Here is a 23,662-nt window from a genome sequence, read left to right as displayed (position 1 = left end):
GGGGGGGGGGGGGGGGGGGGGGGGGGGGGGGGGGCATAGAATCCATTGTGGATTGGTTTACGCGCAAAGCGCATCATCGCAATACCAGTGTCATTTACATCACGCAAAATCTCTTCGATCGAGCTGTGCAACATCGGACCATCAGTCTGAATGCCCATTATCTCGTATTGTTTAAAAATCCTAGAGATAAATCTCAGATCGGGGTGTTAAGTCGGCAATTACAAATGCCTCATTTACTATCGGCCTATGATGAAGCCACCCGTATTCCTCACGGGTATTTACTGGTCGATTTAAGTCCTCAGACCCCCGAGGAATTGAAATTAAGAAGTCAACTCTTTACCACGTTAGCCGTGTACATGGCTCCGAGAGTATAAATAATGACTCCTCGTGAGTAACCATTTCATTTCATTGTAACCTATCATCATGGGTAGAGTGGTGGTGGTGGTGGTGGTGGAAGTATATAAAGAACCTAGAGCCAGAAATTATTCATTCACTTTTATGCATTCGCGCAGATAACATGATTGAGTGCTCAGAGTGTCATGCTTTATTTTCCCGCAAAGATGCCATGATGCGTCATAAAAGACTAAAACACGGGGAAAGCGATAAGGAAGAGGATATTGACATGAGTGATGTCTCTCCAACACAGAGTGATACTGACAGTGACGCAGAGGAAGACAATATCGTCTTTCGCCAAATGGCACATAAAGCGCGAAAACATATTGCCGGAGAGTGTCAGAAGAGATACGAGAAATACTTGAACCAAAATATGCCAGAAAAGAAAGCTAGTAAGAAAGCAGACGAAAAGACCAAAGGAGAAACTTACCAACAGTTTAGAAAACTGTATGAGCGGTTCCTTTACGATCAGTATCAGTTGAAAGGAGACACAACGCATGAACAGGTGACGGACGCCATCGATGAATTTGTGTCCGACAATCATGGATTAAAGAAATCCATTAAAATGGCTCTTCGCAAACACAAATATTTACTTGAATCTTACCTAGATAAGTCTGACAATGATGAAGACGAGGAGGAGGAAGACGAAGAGGAGGAGGAAGACTAACCGATGCGACATAATCACACCTCTGTATAACGAGAAACACTGTCTTTAAAAACTGAATTCATTCAAAATTTGACCTGCATCTACTTGAAGGAAAAAGCTACATCAAATGACATTTTTCATCTGAAATATGCAATAAATAAAAGTTGTAAACCTACAAAAATGTGTTATTTTTTATGACATGGGTATTACGAAGCAAACTCAAATAAGAAATGTAACGAATCCTCAGGTGGTAGGATCCAATACCCTGAAGTTATCAAGAGTGGTTCCTTGTACATTTCATCTGGAAGATAGACAACATAGGTGGTAGTGTGTGTGGTGTACAAGTGGTGGTATGGGGGTGTAAGGTGGTGATATGTGGTGTGTAAGTGGTGTTAATAAAATGTGGTTGGTAGTATGGTGAAACATGCAAACTAATAACGCTAGATCAATCTCTTTCATTAATATTAAGGAAAGAAATGCAATATTAAGGACCTATATAGTTAATAGAGTGAGTTATGTTAAAGAAACCCTAAGTCATGGAAACTGGTTTATCAATAGTGGTGAGTAGGTGTTATGTAGCGTATAGGTGGTAGTGTGTGGTGTACAAGTGGCGGTATGGGGTGTATAAGTGGTGATATGTTGTGTTAATAAAATGTGGGTGGTAGTATGGTGGTGACACATGCAAACTAAAAACGGTAGATCAATCTCTTTCATTAATATTATCATGCTAAGAAATGCAAAACTTAGGACCTATATAGGAAGTGGTGTGAGTAATGTTAAAGAAAATGCAAGTGCTGACATCTGGTATGCCAGTAGTGGTGTACATGTGGTGGTATGTGGTGTTTGAGTGGTGGTATGTGGTGTATAGGTGGTGGTATGTGGTGTATGGCTGATGGTATGTGGTGTTAATGGAAATGCCAGTAATAGTATGGTGACACATGCAAACTAAAAACGGTAGATCAATCTCTTTCATTAATATTATCATGATAAGAAATGCAAAACTTAGGACCTATATAGGAAGTGGTGTGAGTAATGTTAAAGAAAATGTAAGTGATGGCATCTGGTGTGCCAGTAGTGGTGTACATGTGGTGGTATGTGGTGTTTGAGTGGTGGTATGTGGTGTATAGGTGGTGGTATGTGGTGTATAGGTGGTGGTATGTGGTGTATGGCTGATGGTATGTGGTGTTAATGGAAATGCCAGTGATAGTATGGTGACACATGCAAACTAAAAACGGTAGATCAATTTCTTTCATTAATATCGTTATGCTAAGAAATGTAAAACTTAGGACCTATATAGGTAGTGGTGTGAGTAATGTTAAAGAAGATGCAAGTGATGGCATCTGGTGTGCCAGTAGTGGTGTACATGTGATGGTATGTGGTGGTAAGTGGTGTATAGGTGGTGGTATGTGGTGTATGGCTGATGGTATGTGGTGTTAATGGAAATGCCAGTGATAGTATGGTGACACATGCAAACTAAAAACGGTAGATCAATTTCTTTCATTAATATCGTTATGCTAAGAAATGTAAAACTTAGGACCTATATAGGTAGTGGTGTGAGTAATGTTAAAGAAGATGCAAGTGATGGCATCTGGTGTGCCAGTAGTGGTGTACATGTGATGGTATGTGGTGGTAAGTGGTGTATGAGTGGTGGTATGTGGTGTTAATGGAAATGTGAGTGGTAGTATGGTGGTGTTAATGGAAATGTGGCCTGATTTGGAAGGACCTGCTACTACCATTGTAAATTCATGTTTCAATTGAAATGGCCCTAGTGTCTCGTAGGTATACATCTTGATAAATGACACGAGTTCTAGAGTATCATACATATTTATTTACAAGTAAAATCTTACAATTTATTTACAAATTTTAAAATACAGGCAAATTGTTGATTTAATAAATGTGTAAACTTTCAACCATTGTTCTTTAATTCTTTATTTGAAATCTAACAAAAAGGAATACACAAGGAATACACCAGGAATATCAACACGTTCACACGCTATCTCCCCAGATTTTCCCCACCTACCCAGCTTGACCTCCCCACCTGCCCAGCTTGACTACACCAGGTGGCCTGCTGGCCACCTGCCCAGCTTGACCGCACCCGGTGGCCTGCTGACCACCTGCTTGATCCCACGCTGACCCCTACACTCATGTCAATACCGCCACTCCAAACTGCACTCCGTTGAACCGGCCATCGGCCCGCATTCAAAACTGCACTCAGTTGAACCACCCATCTAGTCGGGTTATACTACTTACCTTTGTAAAACCTTCAAAATCATTACCTCAATGTACTAACATCATATCTTTATACTACTCACTTTAATTTACGTAACGTGAATTATCTTTGGAACTCCTTATTAAGGGCCAGGCATGACTAGTGACACAATAACCAGATACTGACTATACAGGTGTATGGCCACTAAGAAATCGACCCCTACCTCAACTAATTATAGTCTATAATTTTAGGGTCTATTTTCATCTGAACTAAATATATTGCATTGAAAAGTTTAACATGTACATCTGACACTAAAGGTTTAGAAATAAAGAATTCGTTAAGGTATTCCATGTATAATGAAAGGATAATGAACAATTTTGAAGGATTTAGATCAACATAAATGTTTATTGTTAAATAATGATGAAAGTGAAGCAGATGAAATTCACATGACTGGTAAATGATTAGAAGCTGACCTTTTTGCACTTAAGACTTTTTGGAAGAGTTGTCTGCCCTTTGTAAAATCAAGAAAAATCTAATTTTCTAAAAATGTGTGTGGTCAATGATTAATTTTATTTCATATTTTCACTAAGAGAAAGTGTTTGTAACTTTCTACCAAGAGATTTGTGTGAAAATATAATTTCTTTTTAAAATATTGTAATAAAACATGCTTTTCCCATATACTTCAATGTTAAATCCTAGGTGAAATAAATCAAGCAGTAAACAAAATTTTGAAAATTCCTACGGTGGATTATTTTTATTTGATGAACCCTTCAAAATGATACCATGATTACAAAAATTCCACCATCCATTTATTAGATATGAAATATGGTCATTACACATTGAATACCTTAAGGAGTAAATCATCTGATGAGATCTTGTCATTTTCAGTCTACTTATTGCCTTTTCTATCTCATCTTTTGTGATGGGACAGTTTACTTCATTACTCATTTGTATCCGTAAAATAAGGCGGAAGTGTTTGCTCGTCCTCAGTGTCATTATATATATTGTTAATTTTAAATTATTATACCGTTCGTTTGATTGATTGATTGATTGTTTTATGCTTAGCACCCAGGGCCGTAGCAGTGAGGGTTCTTTATCGTGCCAACGCCTGCCGCGACACAGACCTCCGTTTTGAAAGTAATTCCATACTCGAATTTTTATCAGATAAAAGTATAGAAAATGTATTTATTTCCATTTAGTAGAGTTATAACTAAAATATGTAGGTCATCACACCTTTTAAGATGCGAGGCATACATATTAAACAAAATCATATCTCGACGTCAGATAATTTCCTTACTTCACAAAAACTGGTTAAAACGCTATAATAGTATTCAAAACAATTTCGTGAAACAGTTTCTTTACAAAATGTCTGTGAAAAATAAAGGAAATGTATAAGCCATGAAGTCAACATCAGGGGCGGATCCAGGAATCGCAGTTACGGGGGTGCCACTTTATGAGGCAGGGGGTCTAGGGGCGAAGCCCTGGTTGGGGCCCAGGGGGCGAAGCCCCCGGAAGCTCTTGGATTTTACAGATTTTATAGGGCTTGAAACATATCTCCTATTTAGTCTTTTGTACTATTTTCCATCATTTTTTATGAGGTGAAATTAACAAAATAACGCAAATTTTAAGGGGTTTTGGGAAAAAATAGGTTCTCCCAATAAAGTAATTCAAGAAATCAATAGTGATATATTTTGTCGTTCATTTCTCCGGGAGTGGAAGAAATTATTGCTTATTACATCGTTTTGTGCATTTTTCTAAACGAGATACCACGATTTACCTTAAGTTTGAAAATTTTAAGGGGTGGGGGGCACCCGCTGCACCCCCCCCCCTTCCCCAATCCGCCACTGATTACATGTTGATTTTTAAAACTACAACCAAGACGAGAAAAATATGTCATTCAGTACAAATAGATGGATTTAAAAAGTCATTTGATTGTTAGAATCAGCAACTTATCTACTTCTTGATATTAAAATGTTGAACAAAGAATAATTCAACCAATTTGGGCCCACAGAGGAGCATTAGAATGCACATTGACGAAGTCCAAAATCACAGAAGCATATGACAAAGGAAAACAAAAGACAAATGCACTGCATGAACATAAAGAAAACACTAACTATGCAGGGGGGGGGGGGGGGGGGGGGGCATTCTTGATCACCAACTAATCTTTAGCGAAATAGTAAAAACAATACAAGTAATAGCTTTCCTAAAAAACTTGCCTGACTAAACAAATTTCTTTCACTGAAAGTAATAAGTACTTAATGAGTGATGTTTATCAGAGCATGTACCCTGCTTAAGTCGACTGTAGGTTGTCGAGTTACTACGGAAGCATATTAGGGCCGCAGCAGTATCTTTTTAAGTTTGTTATAACAAATTACTTGTTATAACAAATTAATAATCTGTTACAACAAATTACTAATTTGTTATAACAAACTAAAAAAAAAAAAGATACTGCTGCGGTCCTAAAATGCTTCCGTAAGTTACTATACTTGAGAGAAAGTCTGTCGGACATTTTTGTTTTTTTTTTGTTGTTTTTGTTATTTGCATAAACTAGGAGATATGAACACAAGAGTTAATTTTGAGAAGAAGCTATGATTTTATTTACCGAAAAAATACGCACATTATTATTTTCTTCGAAGAATTAATCTCCCCTTTTCAAATTTGCAATATACAAAGTTGAAACTATCAATAGGGTTAAATTGGATAAAATCTTGGCATAAACCGAAAATTCAGGTTTGGAGTTTCTAAATTCAATATGTACAACGTCTCCATATGTGTAAAAGATTTACACACGGAACACCATGACTCAAAAGACTCGGTGTTATAAGGATAGCATTTTTCAAGGAAATGTCAAGGGGAAGTTATAATTTGTAAAAAGATTACAACATTCAAGTGTATATATTATAAGTCATTTATAAGTCAAAATATTTTAAAACTTAATAGTTACAGTGCGGAGGACAACTCAATCTCCTTCATATTTAATATGATAGGTTAAAGTGAAATATATGTTTGCAGGTGTCAGATGGCCTGGCATTCGATCTTGTTGATTACGAGCAAGCAATTCACATGCAGCAGTCACAACAGAGGAAATGGAGACACATGTGTAATGTCACACATGCTTCTTCATTTCCTCTACAAGTCTGGGGGGAGATCGAGGGTTTTGGAAATTTCCAAAATTCTCTAAAGACATTGTATCATATTTCTTTGATCTTTCTTCCTCGGATCTGATAAAAAGGTCATACTGAATTTTCTTTCCTAATATCAACACTTGGCTTATCGAGTCTCTATTGTGACTGGAGATTTTGATGCCCTCTTGGTACCCCTGTTACAGTCAGACTTCAAAAGTTCGACCGTCTACACAGTTCAAACAGTCTGCGGTGGAAAATGGACCCCCAAACAGACAACTTACTTGAAGACAACGAAATAATAAGTATAGTAAAATCTTGCGCACTGGACAGAAAATATGAATTGCTTTCAATGTTTTTGGACTCTTTGGATGAGAAGAGGAAAGAAAATTTGATGCGATACGATGAATATTGCCGAGCTCTGATTGCCTTGAATTTAGAGAAAAGGGAGTTCGAGACAGTTTACCGCATTATAGAAGTATGCTGATATGAATAGTTTAATATGAATAATTATAACAGGATACTATCCAAAGCACAACCATCATAGGATATGAAGAGTATATATATACGTAACAAACATTGGTATATTTTTTTTTCAACAGACGGGCCATTTCGGTCATACAGAAGACTTGATAGAAGTTTGGGATCAGGCCCATTACAGAGAACGGGAGGCCATCACCCACAGACCCCTGAACTCCTTGATGAGGTTCAGGATTCGCAAAAAGTATGAATTTTTCAAACTATTTTGAATTCAAACGAATAGTTTAAAAAATATGTAGCCCTAGTTCTAAATATTTTGAACTCTTTACATTTGTATAGTTGGGAGGGGGGGTTGCGTTGACGTTGTTCGTCCAGGACTCGGGTAGCAGGTCGGCTCTAGAGGATATTTTGATTTGTTTTTTACTTTCCGTCGAAAAAATTTAACTAATATTGAGACGTTACCAGCTGTAGGTGAAGTACCACAAATTTATCAGGGCCGTAGCAGTGAGGGTTCTTCAGCGATACAACGCGATACGGGACTTCCGTTTTAATTAAGGTCATATCTCACTTATAAATGCCGAGCGTTTGGCGAAGGAGCAATCACTAGATCTACCCATTTTAACGTCATAGATTTGACAGGGCTCGAACTCACGACCTACGAAGCGGACGCTCTACTATATACATCGAGCAACCGCGACCGGTCGGCTGTAGAGAAATGAGCAGCCGGCATTGATTATATGAAAGGGGGTGGTGGCATTAAAAATGTAAAGTAAACAGCATTTCTATTTCAAATGTAATTTTTCATTGCATAATTTGAAAAGTCACTAATTATTTTGATAGATTCCCACCACCAAGAAATATTTGTCCTTCTGGGGAGCGACTTCAACACAAACTGCCAGAGGGTGCAAAGGAGACCTTAAAAAACTGGTTTTCTCGCCATGCAAACAACCCTTACCCCTCCAAGCTGCAGAGGGAAGATTTGTGTAAGGCAACAGGTCTAACAGATAATCAGGTAAATGATTATTCTATAATATATATTTACTTAATTAAAATGTGTGATAGTCTTCAAATGTCTTTCTAGAATTGAAAAATGCCACTTATTAGCTACAGAACTGTATAGCTCTCTGGGGAAAAAATTTGATCTACCTAAACATAGATCCTACCCCTTGGATCTACTATTTAAAAAAATTCAGTTATACAGATCTGCAGCATGCAAAATTCTCCACTTCAGAAAAAAATGTTTTGAAAAGATGGAGGATAATTAATTTTGAGACGAAATAAGGTGACTCACTAGTGACTACACCTTGAAAGAGTTTTCTCAAATTAGAATGAACTGATTTTGAAATTATGAAAGATTAGATATGTAAAATGAGTACATATATCAAAAAGACAAAAAATATGCAATTTTGGATTTTAAAAAACCATGACATTTAAAAATTTATTTCAATATTAAGATTTGAACAAAAGACTGACGGATTTGAACTCGGATCTGCGGGTCAAACTAATTCTTTATCCACTGAGCTAAGATGATTGACAAACAAATTGATCGATACAAAAAATTTCACAAAACATCTAAATCGCCATCTTGTGATATAGTGTCTTAAAAGTGTAAGTTTTGGTGTAATGAGCTACCTTAAATGATATAATTGACTGAAATATTGGTAATTGTCTGTCTGTCCATTTATGATGTGTCCAATCACAAATTTTTTTACCCCTAAATGTATAGTTATCAGTTGAATTACTCTTAGTATTTGGAGGGTATGTGGGTTGCGTAAATTTGGATTATTCACTGTCACATCACTTAATTTTCAAGCCTGGACCGTTCTAGGTGACCTGAGTCACTCGGGTAACTTAATATTGTTATTGGTCTGCGACGGTATTAGTCACTCCTTTATCATGTGTTGGCAATTGAAAATTTTTAACTTAGAACTTGATATTAACTACCATTTCAACTCAATTCCAATTTGGTATGAAGCATATTTGGGACAAGGGGGATATAAATTGTAAATTTTAGGACTCCTGCATCCCGAGGTCTTGGGAGCGGGACAAAAACTGCCATAAATTGACCAGTTTTCAAAAATCTTCTCTGCAACCACTTATCTGAAAGAAAAACTAGATGCATTGTCATGTAGAACAGGAAGGCCTCTACCAAATTGTAAATTTCATGATCCCCGGGTTAGAGGTTCTGACTCCAGGGCGGGGACGAAATTGCCATGTAGTGTTTATGTGTAAAACATTTAAATAACATCTTCCTTACATGTAATGCTTTTCATACTAAATTAAAACTAAATGGATATTTATAGGGTTGAAACGATTCACCAAATATCAATATATTAAAACGCCAGTTCATTGCCTAGATTTTCTGTTCGATGCGTTTATTACAAAGGTGTTCACTAAAATACATCAGGCTCGGCCTGTACTTAGTATTTTTACCTGCATGAGGGACAAAATAGCATCCAAAAACTGTTGTTTACCTCGAGTCTGATGAAAATAATAATGAATTTTATCGGTTTGAATGAGAGCCAACAGACATCCTACCATTTGGCAGTTTGGAAACATTTTGCTTTTGAAATTATGATTGTGAATCTTGGTAATTTTTTTCTTCAAAGTTATAAATGATTTCTTCTGTAAATCGTATTGTATTGAAAGTATTGAATCATGGCATAAGTATTGCATTATGTATCATATCGTGAAGGGGGCGTATCATTTCAGCTCTAGATATTTAGAAGGAGCATGCAGCCCTTTATCATAAATTGTAAATTTCATGATCCCAAAGGTAGGGGTTTTGGTATCAGGGTGGAGCCAAAATGGTCATAGTAATTACATGTAAATGTATGCAGTAACATTAATTAATGAACATTTTACTAACCCTCCAATTCTTTTTAGCTCACCTGAGCCAAAGGCTCAAGTGAGCTTTTCTGATCAGAATTTGTCTGTTGTCTGTTGTCGTCGTAAAGTTTTCACATTTTCGACTTCTTCTCGGGAACCGCTGGACCAATTTCAACCAACCTTGCCACAAAGCATCCTTGGGTAAAGGGCTTTCAAGTTTGTTCAAAATGAAGGGCCATGTCCCTTTCAAAGGGGAGATAATCACAAAACTGCAAAAATATGGTGGGGTCATTTAAAAATCTTCTCAAGAACCACTGGGCCAGAAAAGCTGAAATTTACATGAAAGCTTCCTGACATAGTGCAGATTCAAGTTCGTTAAAATCATGGCCCCAGGGGCTTGGATGGGGCCACAATAGGGGATCAAAGTTTTACATACTAATATATAGGATAAATCTTTAAAAATCTTCTTCTCAAGAACCACTGAGCCAGAAAAGCTGATATTTACATGAAAGCTTCCTGACATAATGCAGATCAAGTTTGTTCAAATCATGGCCCCCTGGGGGTTGGATGGGGCCACAATAGGGGGTCAAAGTTTTACATACAAATATATAGGAAAAATCTTTAAAAATCTTCTTTCCAAGAACCACTGAGCCAGAAAAGCTGATTCATGCACCAGGGTGGGGCCAATATAGCTATATAGTGAAATGTCTTAAATCTTATAAAATCTTCTCTCCTCCCATATGACATATGTATGAGAAAAACTAAATGGATACTTATGAAGTCCATGAGAAAATCATGGCGCCTGGGTTAAAGATTTAGGCCCTAGGTTGGGACCAATATGGCCATATACAGTTAAGATATGCATTAAATCTTAGAAAAAAAATCTTTTCTTTACTTTCACAGTAGTTGAAGATAAATTGAAAGCATGGTTCATGTCCATGAAGCCTTAATTTACATGTACAGCGTACTTAAATTGTGAAATGCATTGCCCTTAGCTGGGTCAGGGGTTCAGACTAAGGGTGGGGCCAATATAGCTAATACTACATGTATAGTAAAAATGTATTGAATCTTAGAAAATCTTTTTCTCTACTTAGGCAGCAGAAATCCCCTTCATTTAATCTTAGGCCAAAATAAAAAATATGTTTGTTTCAGGTCGACTGACCGACCCTAAATATATCCACCGACCCTATTAATTTTTTTTCAATTTTCCGATTTCAATTTATCGATGTACGAAGTATTACCCGAAATGCCAAGACATTTATTGTAAATGTATATATATATCAAAATACTGTGTATTTTGTCAATTAAACATTGTGCTCTGAACTCATTTTTATCTATTAAACACATTGTACAACAACTTTAGCTATCAAATTTTCATTGAATCGAAGGCACATATTTATTTTTTTATATAAATATTCAATAAAATAAAATAAAATAAATACCTACTGACCCTTTTTTAAAATCAGAGGCGACCTGGAACAAACATTTTTTTTTTTTTGGCCTTATGTATTGTGACAATTTTTTGTGCATAATGATTATGACAATTGTCTATAGCCTTAATCATAATGGTCAGTTCAGTTATAAGACTTGGGAGGGGGGGGGGGGGTGGTGATTTGGCCACATTATAGTAATATGTGTTCTATTTTAGAAAATCAACTTTAATTTACTTGCATTGTAGGTTTGTAACAATAAACAGTAAGCATAAAGCTACTGTAAATTCAAATTTCAAATTACATGTGATATCAGAGGATTTGTTGCAAAGGGATGCTTCATTTTGAAAATGCTCCTTTTTCTTCATATGTGTTAGTTGCTTGTTTCTCCAATTGACTTTTATTAAATTATTTGTAAATTTTTATATTTCATGAGCAGGTAAAGACTTGGTTTTCAAATGCCAGACGTAAAGTGAAACAAGACTCTTTTGAAAAGGAAAAGGCACCGTCAAAGGACTCTACACGGGCTGTCCCGTCAGAATCAGTAAAGCCTCAGTTTTATCTGAGACCCAGCAATGCAGCAACATTTGAAAATGGTATTACCATAGCTCTAGATATCAATTTAATCTATTGTTGTATCAAGATAATTAGCACTTAAAGGTGCATGGTACTTTACATCATCATAATGGCTGACTTCCTTTTAAAACATGGATGAAAAAACAATATCAGCAGTGTTTGACTTTTCCTTTTCCACCTAGCTGGTAGCTCAGTATGTTAACACATTGACTACCGATCGGTAGGTCGCAGGTTCGAGTCCAGCAGGTTTTTTTTTTTTTTTCAAGATTACTTTCTACTAAAACTGGGTGTATTTTTTGACAAAATAAAGTAAATTTGAAAATTTTCAACTTCAAAATATTGTTGTACATATCCTCCACTTTTCATCTACATCAAATTTCTCTGGTGTAGCATTCCTCCTTAAGGACATGCACGACATGCACGACATTCCTCAATAGTATAAAATAGTATAAAATTTCTCTTGAGATGTACAATATTATTCTGCATTCTATCGATCTTGCTTTTAGAAAATTCTTAGAGTATATCACCATGTCTATTTTTGAGTTGTTGTACGTTGCAAGTAAAATTATAGAGTCAGCTTACTTAAATGGATATTACCATAGCAAAGAAGGAAAAAAAAAATCGTTGGAACAATCGGGTATGGAACCCAGGACCCTCGCATTACTATTTAGGTGAACTAACTACTTAGCTATACCCAGGCCGATATACAAAGTATGGTATTATTGCTACAATGTAAAATTTGAATCTATTTTGAAAATCATACAAGAGCTCTTCATATTGAGGAGATGAAAAAAATAATTTTAGAGAAAACGTCAGAAATGTCGCTTACGTTCTCTATATTATGGTTTACACTTCAGGTAGTGAGTATTTGCTCACCGATTTATTCATAGCTTTTGAAATAGTCAGCAGACACTTGGTAACAAATTGAAATTCTTGCAAAGAAAATGAAAATTGGATTGTCACAAACAAACTCATTATGCTGTAAATTCTTAGCTGAGCGAACTCATGTAAATGAATGTTTGTGATAGAAAATTCACCATGCAGTCATTCATTTTAGGGTAAGGGAATGCAACTTTAGTCACTCATGTGATACTTATGATAGTAGGATAGTATAGTAATTTGAGATTTCTGAATACTCACTATTGAGACAGCTGGAAACCACAGTACTTGTGCTTTAGTTTAAATTCGATCCACATAATTCACACTGGCATACTCTATGGAGGGCATTATCGCTTAATGAAAAGTAATATATTGCTTGTCCTTTCAATCAATCAAGAAATTTCAATTTTAGGTCACCAGAGTAAACTCAGGTGACATATTGCAATTGGTCTGTGTCTGTTGTCGGGCATTGGCAATAGAATATTTTTAACTTCCTCTTGATAACTTACCATTCCAATTCTTTTCAAATTTGGTATCAAGCATCTTTGGGACAAGGGGGACATAAATTGTAAATTTCAGGACTCCTGCACCCCTGAGCCCTTAGGGGCGGGGCAAAAATTGACTTGTCAGTTTTCAAAAATCTTCATCTCTACAACCACACATCTGCAAGAAAAAAAACCCAACCCTATATGCATATTAATGTACTGAGCAGGAAGACATCCACCAAAATTTTAAATTTCATGATCCTTGGGATAGAGGTTCTGACTCCAGGGTGGGACCAAACTTGGTATGCATGCATTCAATTTAAATGTGTAAACATTTAAATTATATCTTTAATTGTATTGATGATAAATTGAAACTAAATGGATATATAGAAGGAGCAGGTAGCCCTTTACCAAAATTGTAAATTTCATGATCTGAGGGGTATGGGTTTTGGTTCCATAGTGATTATTGTGTTTATCATTTGATTTTTGCTGATACTGTATAAAAACTAAATGCATATTAAGGAAAAGCAGAACTGAATGTACCAAAATTGTGAATTTTGCAACCCCAGGATTCTGAATGTAGGGCTGGTCCAAAATGGTCATAAATTATTGTGATAATATTACATAGGTTATGTAAAGTCTTTCTTGAGTAAGGGCACTTTCTGGGGCTTTTGTGTTTTAAGAACACATTTTATTTTGTACTCCTCCTGAATATTGAGATTTAGCTTTGAAAGATATGAAAACAGGAAAATTAGTATTGATTCCATAGCCCATGGGGCTAGTGATACTTTTAACTAATACTCAGGTGACCAATAAGGCCGGTGGGCCTCTTGTTCACATACTGTTCTTTATCCATTATGTCATCTTCACAAGTCAAGGGTTATTGATTTGTTACCTTGCACTAACTCTTGACATCAGTCACTGTATATAAGTTGGGCTCGTTAGACCATTATGCAAAGTGAAGATAATGAACAGTGATCAATCTCATAACTTCTACAAGCAATACAAAATAGATAGTTGGGCAAACACGGACCCCTGGACACACCAGAGGTGGGATCAGGTGCCTAGGAGGAGTAAGCATCCCCTGTTGACCGGTCACACCCGCCGTGAGCCCCATATCCTGATCAGGTAAACGGAGTTATCCGCAGTCAAAATCAGTGTGCCAAGAACGGCTTAACAATCGGTATGAAACACGTCAGACAGCATTTGACCCAATGGGAGGTTGTATTGACGAACTAGATTGTTATAACGACCATAGAATTTGCGAAATGCTGACTTCAATCGAGACTGTTGAAATCCCTGTACCATCAACTTGTTTGCCAGTAGCTTACCTCGATTTAAAAACTGACTATGCAATCCACTTTGAATAGAACATCCAATGATATCACTACATCTTGTTGTCTCATACTACTATATATTGATATAAACACATGTAATATTTACACCACTAATAATTACATTTATTGATAGTAGATCAAGTTTGGAAACCTTTTTGCTTATGACAATATTGCTTAAACGATTGAAATAGCCATAGCTGTAGGTATCAATTTAATACACGTGGCTTTTATTTGAATCTCTCGCTTTGTGTTGTTATAAATAGAACCACATTCTCATTGGTTCCCACCCTCAGAATGAGCCCAACATTTTGATAGTCACTGATGTCAAGGGTTAGGTAACAAGTCAATAACCCTAATTGACTTGTGAAGATGCCATTATGCAGATTATTTTTAAAATGAATGAAGGCCACTGAAAAGTATTGCTTTGCAGAGAAGTGGTCCAGAGATTGGATTGATACCAGTCCATTGCAGAATTTACAGGAATGGCAAAAAAAATCCCTGGGGAGTCCCAGCATGTCCCTCCCATTTCAATATCAGGATGCCAGTCCATCATATGAAATGAGATTTTGGCCCACTGAAGATTATCAAACTTATAGCATCAAGGGTAGGCATATTTCCCTAACTAAGGTAAAGATCACTAATTAAAGAAATTAATTTCACTTTTGGAAAACACATAAGGGTATTAATTGCTGGCATTCTTTATGAATTGTGCTAAATTGTGTGAAGTATTGCAGTTTATTTATAGCCTCATATATAGAGCTTTTCTGATCACCTGTTGTCTGTTTGTCCATGCATCTGTCAGTAAACTTTTTCATATTTTCATCTTCTCCAGAACCATGCACTGGGTCAATTTCAATCAAACTTTGTACAGATCATCCTTGGGTAGAGGAGATTCAAGCTTCTTCAAATAAAGGGAAGATAATCATGAAAAGGCAAAAAATAGGGTGGAGTCACTTAGAAATTTTATTTTCAAGAAATTCTGGTTCAGAAAAGTTGAAATTTACACGAAAGCATCCTGACATAGTGCAGATTCAATTTTATTAGAACTATGGCCCCCGGGGTAGGGTGGGGCCACAATAGGGGATCAAATTTTACCTGCGAATATATAGGGAAAATCTTCTCTTCATTGGACAACCACAAAAAAGTAACCAATCGTATCTTAATACTGAACAAATTAAGAGTCCAGATGTTTGTGGGGAGCATATACAAACATCTGGATGATCGAGACTTCAGTGTGTAAAGATATGAAAGGCATCATGATGAACATTAAAAATGTAAATATTTCTGCTTATATTTGTTATTGCAATATTAAGATTTGAAATACTTATGTATTACATCAACATGTATATTTTCTATCTGCAATAGAAAATGTGATAATTTCAAGACAATATCTCTTCATAACAATACAGAAATATGCCAGTACATGTGCTTGTTTTTATTAGATTCGGTATTTCCTGTGAATTTTCCCCAGTATGCAGCAGAGTCTTGTTACTATGGTGAATCCTTTAGTCAACCTTTGACCTACCAAACATCAGTTCCAAGCCAGTGTTTAAGACCATGTTGTCTAAGGTGAAATATAACTTTAAAAGAACTACAAATGTACCTTTAGTAAGAATACTAATACTTATTCTGTTTTGTAATTAAGTTTATTCACCTGCTCATTCTATTGTTGGATATTTGAGCAGATTCCATGCCCTGCTGGAGAAAAAGAGATTTGTATTTCATAAAGACAAATGGTCATTATGATCTTGACTTTTGCACAGAGAAGATTGAATTACCTTCTGCTGAAGAATAGACCTGGGACCTTTGGCATGACAGTCAGGTGTTCTGCTGATCAAGCTAAGGATTAACCTACTAGTCAGAGCTAGTAGGAAGGCACATTCTTGTAATATAGATCAATGCCAAGGGGAGGGGTCCAATGGGGCCTCAATATTGGGGTTCAAAGTTTGAACATAACATCAATAGAATACATGTATACATCAAGGAGATATAGAGAAAATGCCAGAAATGTCACACATGTCCTTATATATGCCTACAAAGTGCTCTCGCCATCACTGCAGTAGTTTCTCATCCTGTATAAGTAGTTCACCATTCTTTGACCTTATTCCGTTAGCTTTCTTTCTATTAATACCTCCTAGCTGTTTAGTTCACCAAGACATTTTGCTCTGGCTGCATCTTCTGCCATGTATGCTAAGTTGGTTTGTGTTTCCTTACATCAGCTTTGGCACTGCTCTTTATTTCTCCATCTTCTATTCCATCAGATGTATTGTTCATGCTTTAATTCTTGTATTCCCTCTCAGGTTGTTCAGTCTTCCAAAGAAAATTTGGGGACTTAATGGTTTTTCTCAGTTCTTAGTACTGTAAAGGGGGAAACATTTGCTTGGGTTTTATTTTCGCTATATTCACAATTATATTAATGATTGCAAAAATAAAACCATTGCAAATTGCTGATCAAAGTATCTGGGAGTAAGAAGGGGTTGATCTGTGAAATTTAAACCATCAGGCCATATCTAAAAATATGTTTGTTTCCCCTCTCCCAATCCTAAATTTCAGAGGAGGGTTTGTAGGTGGGTAAATAGTTTTTTTTTTTGTTTAGCCAGCAGAATTTTATTTAGTAAGAAATTCCCATGACCATTAACAAAGCCCGATACCAAAACGACATGAAGCACGTACGTCATTCCATGTTTCCTCGCCAAACTCATAAAATCGGTTCTTGCGTAAAGTTCTGATTTGATTGCCATGTTTAGCATTTAAGGGAAGGTGTTGATATTTTGGACAGTACTCCATGTATCTCGGGAATGCTCATTATCTAACCACTGAACATAGTATAGACATATTGTACATGTATAACGGTTGATTCCACGAACACTCAGGTTTCATCAGAATTTTTCTGCTATTTATGTCACATATGAACACTTTAATAGATAAAGTCAGGTAGAATGTTGCAACTACGGACAGTGGTGTTATTTCAGACACGTGTTGTTATAACTTTGGACAGTTAGTAAATTCGGTTGCTGGCATCTAATCATATGGCCATATGTGTGGTGTGCGGTGTGCATCAACTTTTTGGAAAAAGGGCTATATCTCAAGAACCCTTTGGCCAATTTTTGTCAAATTTGTCACAGGGTATCCTTGGCCCAAGGGCTTTCATTTTTACTAAAACTAGGGTTGTGACCCTTTAACAAGGGGAGATAATTAGGAAAATGCAAACAAAAGTAGTGGTTGCTAAAAAATCTTCTTCTCAAGAACCACTGGGCAAATTATCACCAAACTTATGCATAAGGATGAGGATAGGTTGTAGATAAAAAATTGTTCAAGGCATCATCCTGGGGCAAAGGGTGTAGTCACTTCAAAGTTGACCTTAAATTTTGTTTTGTTAAAACTTTGATATTTTGCTTAGTATAAGGACTTGGATCATCAAATTTTGTCAGTTGATGCATCTTGGGACCTAATATCATGTTGTCTCAAAAGTAGGTCATGGTGACCTATTTTTTGAATTTTGCAGGTAATTATTATTAAATGGATTTTGATGCATATCTTGGACACTTTTGAACCTATGATCATCAAAAGTTGTCAGTTGATGGATCATGGGACCTTAAAGTGCGTCATGTAAAAAATATGTCACCATGACCTACTTTCTGAATTTTATAGCTAATCATTTATGAATACATTTTAGATTGTTATTTCAGATACCGAGAGGTTTAAAATCATCATACATGCCAACTTTTGAAAATCCCCATGGGGGATTTTGCACGCGACGACCTTTTTTCAACGCTCAAAATTCACGACATTTTACCATGAAAATAAATATTTGTCTTTTCAAATAAAATATCAATCTAATCATTACACATGTATCATACATCAACTCAACATCAAGTGTGTTTGACCATTAACTTTAACAAAACTAAAAAAAAAACCACTTTGAAAGATATTCACAAGTATTTTATTAAAAGCATCTATTCAGCAAAAAATCCTCTCCAACAAGTCACATACATATTATAAAATAATACTTAAAGTTGCATCCTTTTACACCATATACACATTGGCTGGTCTATATATCAAAATTTAAATTAAAACACATGCATTTAGGTACGACTACAAAGGCGATCTTGGTTGTCTGTAAACATGGGCTTGCAGAGTCTGGTGGAACAATCTGCATTGCAACCAGAAAAGGAGTGATCTGCCCTGCTATGAAGTTTGCGAACAAAACCTTTGCACCCATGACATCTGAAATAATTACCAGGAAAAAAACACATCAAAATATACGTTTTTACTTGTAAATTAAGGCTACTTGCTAATATAAAATTCAGTACAGACTTGTGCGAATTACGCATCACAAAGTCTATTGAATACTACACTATATAGACTATGTAATATATCGCTATAGACAGATAGATTCGGATAACCTATATTATTATAGTTGGAAAAACATATATTTGACGTACCTTATTGCATATTTTGGATCCTGTCAGCGAGAGGCAAAAATCGGGAATGTCCGATTGTTTGGTGGTGACACTATTATCGTTGTCATTCACGTTTGTGTAAAGGATATATCAATTTGAAATCCGTCTTCCCGATTAATTACTATCAAAACATGCTTCGCACTGTCCAATAACACCCCGACACAGGCAGACCAGGTAAATTACATCACCCCGATACCATGCGACACAGGTAAACAGCAGTGGCTGACTATTGTCCCGATTTCTGATTGGCCAGTTCAGAAATGACGCGGGATTTCAAATTCCGGTTGGAAATGGGGGTTTGTTGTCGTAAAATGGGAGATATTTTTAGAAAATCGGGATTTCGGGGTATTTTTGCAATCCCGATCGGGATATCGGGATTTGCCTTTTCAACTGCTTCAAATCGGAAGAATCCCGCACAAATCGGGAAAGTTGGCATGTATGAATCATCAAACCTTGTAAGTTGATGCGTCTAGAGGCTCAAAACATATTTATTTTAAAAAATCACAGTGACCTACTTTTTGAATTTTGCAGACATTCAAATTTCACATTTTCAATTTTAGATGCATATTTTGGACACTATGAAAGCTAGGATCATCAAACTTTGTCAGTTGATGCATCTTGAGTCTTCATAGTTTGTTGACCAAAAAGTAGGTCACCGTGACATACTTTTGGAATTTGACGGCTATATTTTAATATTTCAGACACTATTTGACTTAGAATTATCAAACTTTGTCAGTTGATGCATGTTGAGTCTTCAGAGTGTGTTGACTAAAAAGTAGGTCACCATGACCTATTTTTGGATTTTGACAACTATATTTGAATATTTCAGATACTATTTGACTTTAATTATCAAACTTTGTCAGTTGATGCATCTTGAGTCTTTGGAGTGTGTCGACCAAAAAGTAGGTCACTGTGGCCTCCTTTTGGAATTTGATGGCTATATTTGAATACTATTTGACTTGTCAGTTGATGCATCTTGAGTCTTCAGTGTGTCGACCAAAAGTAGGTCACCGTGACCTACTTTTGGACAGTTACATTCAAATTTTTATTGATGAATCTTGATTAGTGAGAATTTTTGCCTGTTCTACAATGTAACAGAAGAGCGATTCTAGGCCCATGGGCCTCTTGTTTTGTGGTTCACTGGCATTTCATGCATGCTTTTATATTAATTCATATGTGGTAGTGATTTTGATTTTGTTTATAATCTTTTAATCATATCGGTAGATCTAACTTTTACCAGAAAAATTTTCAACGGGATTTGATTTTGCCAATCAAACAAAATGGATGCTGACATCTTTTACAAAGTCATACATATAAATCAACCAAACAGAGCTAAGTTACACATGCGCATATAATTAGGTATTTTCCAGTTTGTAAATGTATCAAGTTCGGAAATAAGTTTAAATTGAGAACACATAGATATAATGCTTTTTATTGACTGTCGAAAATATCACACACATCCGAAATATCAACACTTTCCCCTACTGAAGAACACAGCTTGCACACCTTGACGTCCCAAAGTCTCTTGTTTCCTCGCTTCTCGTGTAGACATTTCTCCATCTTGATCTAGCTAGCAGACTACTTCTATTCGTATTATCTGTTTTATTTCAGATCGAAACCAATAAAGATATAGAAAATTCTGGTCGTTATGAAATACAGATCTGTAACTGAAACGACCCTGAAGTTTTCCAAAAATAAAAAACTTCACCAAAATGATGGAATAAAAACTTTTGGGTCGGTGTGACTTTCCGAGGGGAAACAAACAGCATTTTTATTTTGGCCTCATGAAATACTTGCATCTAAAAAGTCCATGGCTGCTTTCCATAAAAATGGTTGATGAAAGTATCTAATACTCAAAGGAAATGATAGTTAAATGTATCTAATTGTGCAGGAACTTTTTAGCTCAGCTTTTCTGATCAAAATTTGTCCGTTGTTTGTCGGCGTCGTTGTAAACTTTTCACATTTTCATCTTCTCCTCCAGAACTACTGTGTCAATTTCAACCAAACTTGGCCAAAAGCATCCTTGGGTGAAGGGCTTTGAAGTTTGTTCATATGAAGGGCCATGCCCCTTTCAAAGGGGAGATGATCACATAATTGTAAAATTAGGGTAGGGTCATTTAAAAATCTTCTTAAGAACCACTGGGCCAGAGGAGCTGATATTTACATAAAAGCCTCCTGACAGTGCAGATTCAAGTTTGTTCAAATCATGGCCCCTGAGGGTAGGATGGGGCCACAATAGGGGATCAAAGTTTTACATAGAAATATATAGGGAAAATCTTTAAAAATCTTCTTCTCAAGATTCAATGAGCCAGAAGAAAGCTTCCTGACATAGTGCAGGTTCAAGTTTGTTCAAATCATGCCCCCCGGGAGTCAAAAGAGCTGAGATTTACATAAAAGCTTCCTGACATAGTGGAGATTCAAATTTGTTCAAATCATGGCCTCCGGGGATAGGTTGGGGCCACAATAGGGGATCAAAGTTTTAAATAGAAATATATAGAGAAAATCTTCTTCTCAAGAACCATTGGGCCAAAGAAGTTGACATTTACATGAAAGCTTTCTGACATAGTGCAGATTCAAGTTTGTAAAAAGCATGGCCTTCAGGAGTAGGTTGGGGCCACAATAGGGACTAAGGTTTTACATGCAAATATATATATATATATGGAAAGTCTTCAGGTAAGGGCCAAGGTGACTCAGGTGAACTATGTGGCCCATGGGCCTCTTGTTAGTTTTTAGATTGAAAGGGTTTAGGTACCTTGGGGGGGGGGGGGGGGGGGGGGGTCAAATGGAAATGGATAGTGTCTAACATTAAACTCGATGGGAAAAATTTAATTTGATCAAACTTGAGAGATTCCATCTTAAATTTTTTTTAACAATAATAAAAGGATGATTGCAACTACAAACCAATCAACTCCAGAGACCTGGACCCATGACTTTGATCATATAAACGGGTAAAACTTCAGAACCTGTACTGAAATAGCCATGGGATATTCAACAATGATGATTGGAGGATGAGATCCACAAAAGAGTATTATGGTCAAGAGATTTCAGTGATCATGACTTTTGACCTTGATCATAAAAACTGGTCTAACTTTTGAGCCTGGATTAATAAAGACGTGTGATCTTCAATGAAGATTAGACTATAAACTAGTATCAAGGTCAAGTAACTCCAGTAACCTTGACCTTTGATCATATAAACTTGAATATCCTATATTGATGGAGACATGAGATCTTCAACAATGATTATTAAATGATTGGGCTTACACATTAATTACCCAGTAAACTGGTACATGTATTATAAAGTTAGATAGAACCAGTGCTTAGTTTGAGAGACTTTATAAGCAGCAGCTTATAATTACATCTTGTTTCTTACTCCTAATATCTTTTCAGGTATTTCAATGTAAATTCCTGTATTTGAATCCATTGTTCATCAATCATATTATTATGTCTCCCCTCTTCCATGGGGAGACATATTGCTTTTGTACTTTCTATCCATTCATCCGTCTTTCTGTCACAAAATGTTGTGAACATTTCTCCTATATAGTTTATTTGATAGACTTGAAACTTTGTATAGTGCTTCATTGCCACATGTAGATGTGCATATTGTTGGGACGGAAGAATACAATTATTTTCTTAAAAGTTGTGGATCCAAGAGGGATGGAGGATGTAAAATAGTTTGTGCACACTTCTCCTATATTGCTTATCTGATAGGTTTGAAACTTTGTACAGTGCTTCATTGCCATTTGTAGATGTGCATATTGTTGGGACAGGAGGATCCAATTATTTTCCTAAATGTTATAGAGGATCAAAGAGGGGTGTAGGATGTTAGAATAGCTTGTGAATGCTTTCTCCTATATGGCTTATTCGATAGACTTGAAACTTTGTACAATACTTTAATGCCATTTGCAGATGTGACTATTGCAAGAACAGGAGGATCCTATTGTTTTCCTAAAATTTGTAGTGGATCTGAGGGATGGAGGGTATAAAATAGTTTGTGAACACTTCTCCTATATGGCTTATCGGAGTTCATAATGTTCATGTTTCTGCTCATAAGGAGAGGAGGTTTCATTTGGAGCACTTCCAATTTGGGAACTGGGGAGACATTTGTTTTTCATACAAACAATCTGTAGTCTTGTGACAGTCAGACAGGTTCATTTCCTGTGGCCAGATATTTCAGTTGATGGAGCACCTGACTAGAGATTCAGGCAGCCTGGGTTTGAAATTCCGATCTGGTCTGTCGCATTTCCTGTTGCATTTGGTGCTGTAGACCAGCCACTGTCATGTGAAAATGCTTACAAGGGGATAAAGATCCCAGGTTTATGTCTTCAAGGTTTGAAGACAATTAAGGAGGGAGGAATGTGGTGGTCAGATGGGTTCTATTGCTGGTGACCAAATAGCTCAGTTGGTAGAGCCCCTGACTTGAGATTCAGGTGGCCCAGGTTCAAATCCTGGTCTGGTCCATTGCATTTTCTCCCCTCCTGTTACAGTCTGATAATCGTTGAAATCTGTTGCAAATTTCAAGTTGAAATCCTTTGGATATTGCCGGGTCTATGAGTTTGCTGATATTATACTTTAGTTGATCTTTTACTTTTCCTTTGTTTTGCAGTATTGAAGAATAATGAACTCTTCTATATATATATATATATCTATGACACCACGAATTGCAAATTAGTCAAGATCAAAGTGCAACATGTAATTAATGCTGGTAGTAGTGGACTTTGTGAGCAATATAACTTCACACAATGAATTCTGATGACTAACTGGAATAATCCCTGTTGATTTTGTGGTCATTGTAATCCAAAAAGCTAGTATATAT

General features: G+C 36.3%; 1 protein-coding gene and 1 non-coding gene across 2 annotated transcripts in view; both read left to right on the top strand.

Annotated features, from left to right (window-relative positions):
• Positions 1-6,412: 6,412 nt before the first annotated feature.
• LOC125671768 (protein sine oculis-like) overlaps positions 6,413-23,662 on the top strand; it is a 29,598-nt gene continuing 12,348 nt past the window's right edge. Inside the window, exons 1-6 of the mRNA XM_048907656.2 lie at positions 6,413-6,848; positions 6,973-7,094; positions 7,691-7,862; positions 11,549-11,705; positions 14,817-14,990; positions 15,829-15,955. Coding sequence (XP_048763613.2) covers positions 6,630-6,848; positions 6,973-7,094; positions 7,691-7,862; positions 11,549-11,705; positions 14,817-14,990; positions 15,829-15,955 — 971 coding nt within the window. The 5' untranslated portion in view covers positions 6,413-6,629. The remainder of the gene's footprint in view (positions 6,849-6,972; positions 7,095-7,690; positions 7,863-11,548; positions 11,706-14,816; positions 14,991-15,828; positions 15,956-23,662) is intronic.
• On the top strand, positions 23,234-23,306 carry Trnas-uga (transfer RNA serine (anticodon UGA)). The gene has a single exon. It is a non-coding gene; the product is annotated as a tRNA-Ser (tRNA).

Source organism: Ostrea edulis, chromosome 4, assembly GCF_947568905.1.
Source record: "Ostrea edulis chromosome 4, xbOstEdul1.1, whole genome shotgun sequence".
In the NCBI taxonomy this organism is placed as follows: domain Eukaryota; kingdom Metazoa; phylum Mollusca; class Bivalvia; order Ostreida; family Ostreidae; genus Ostrea; species Ostrea edulis.
This window is presented reverse-complemented; position numbering and strand designations above follow the sequence as displayed.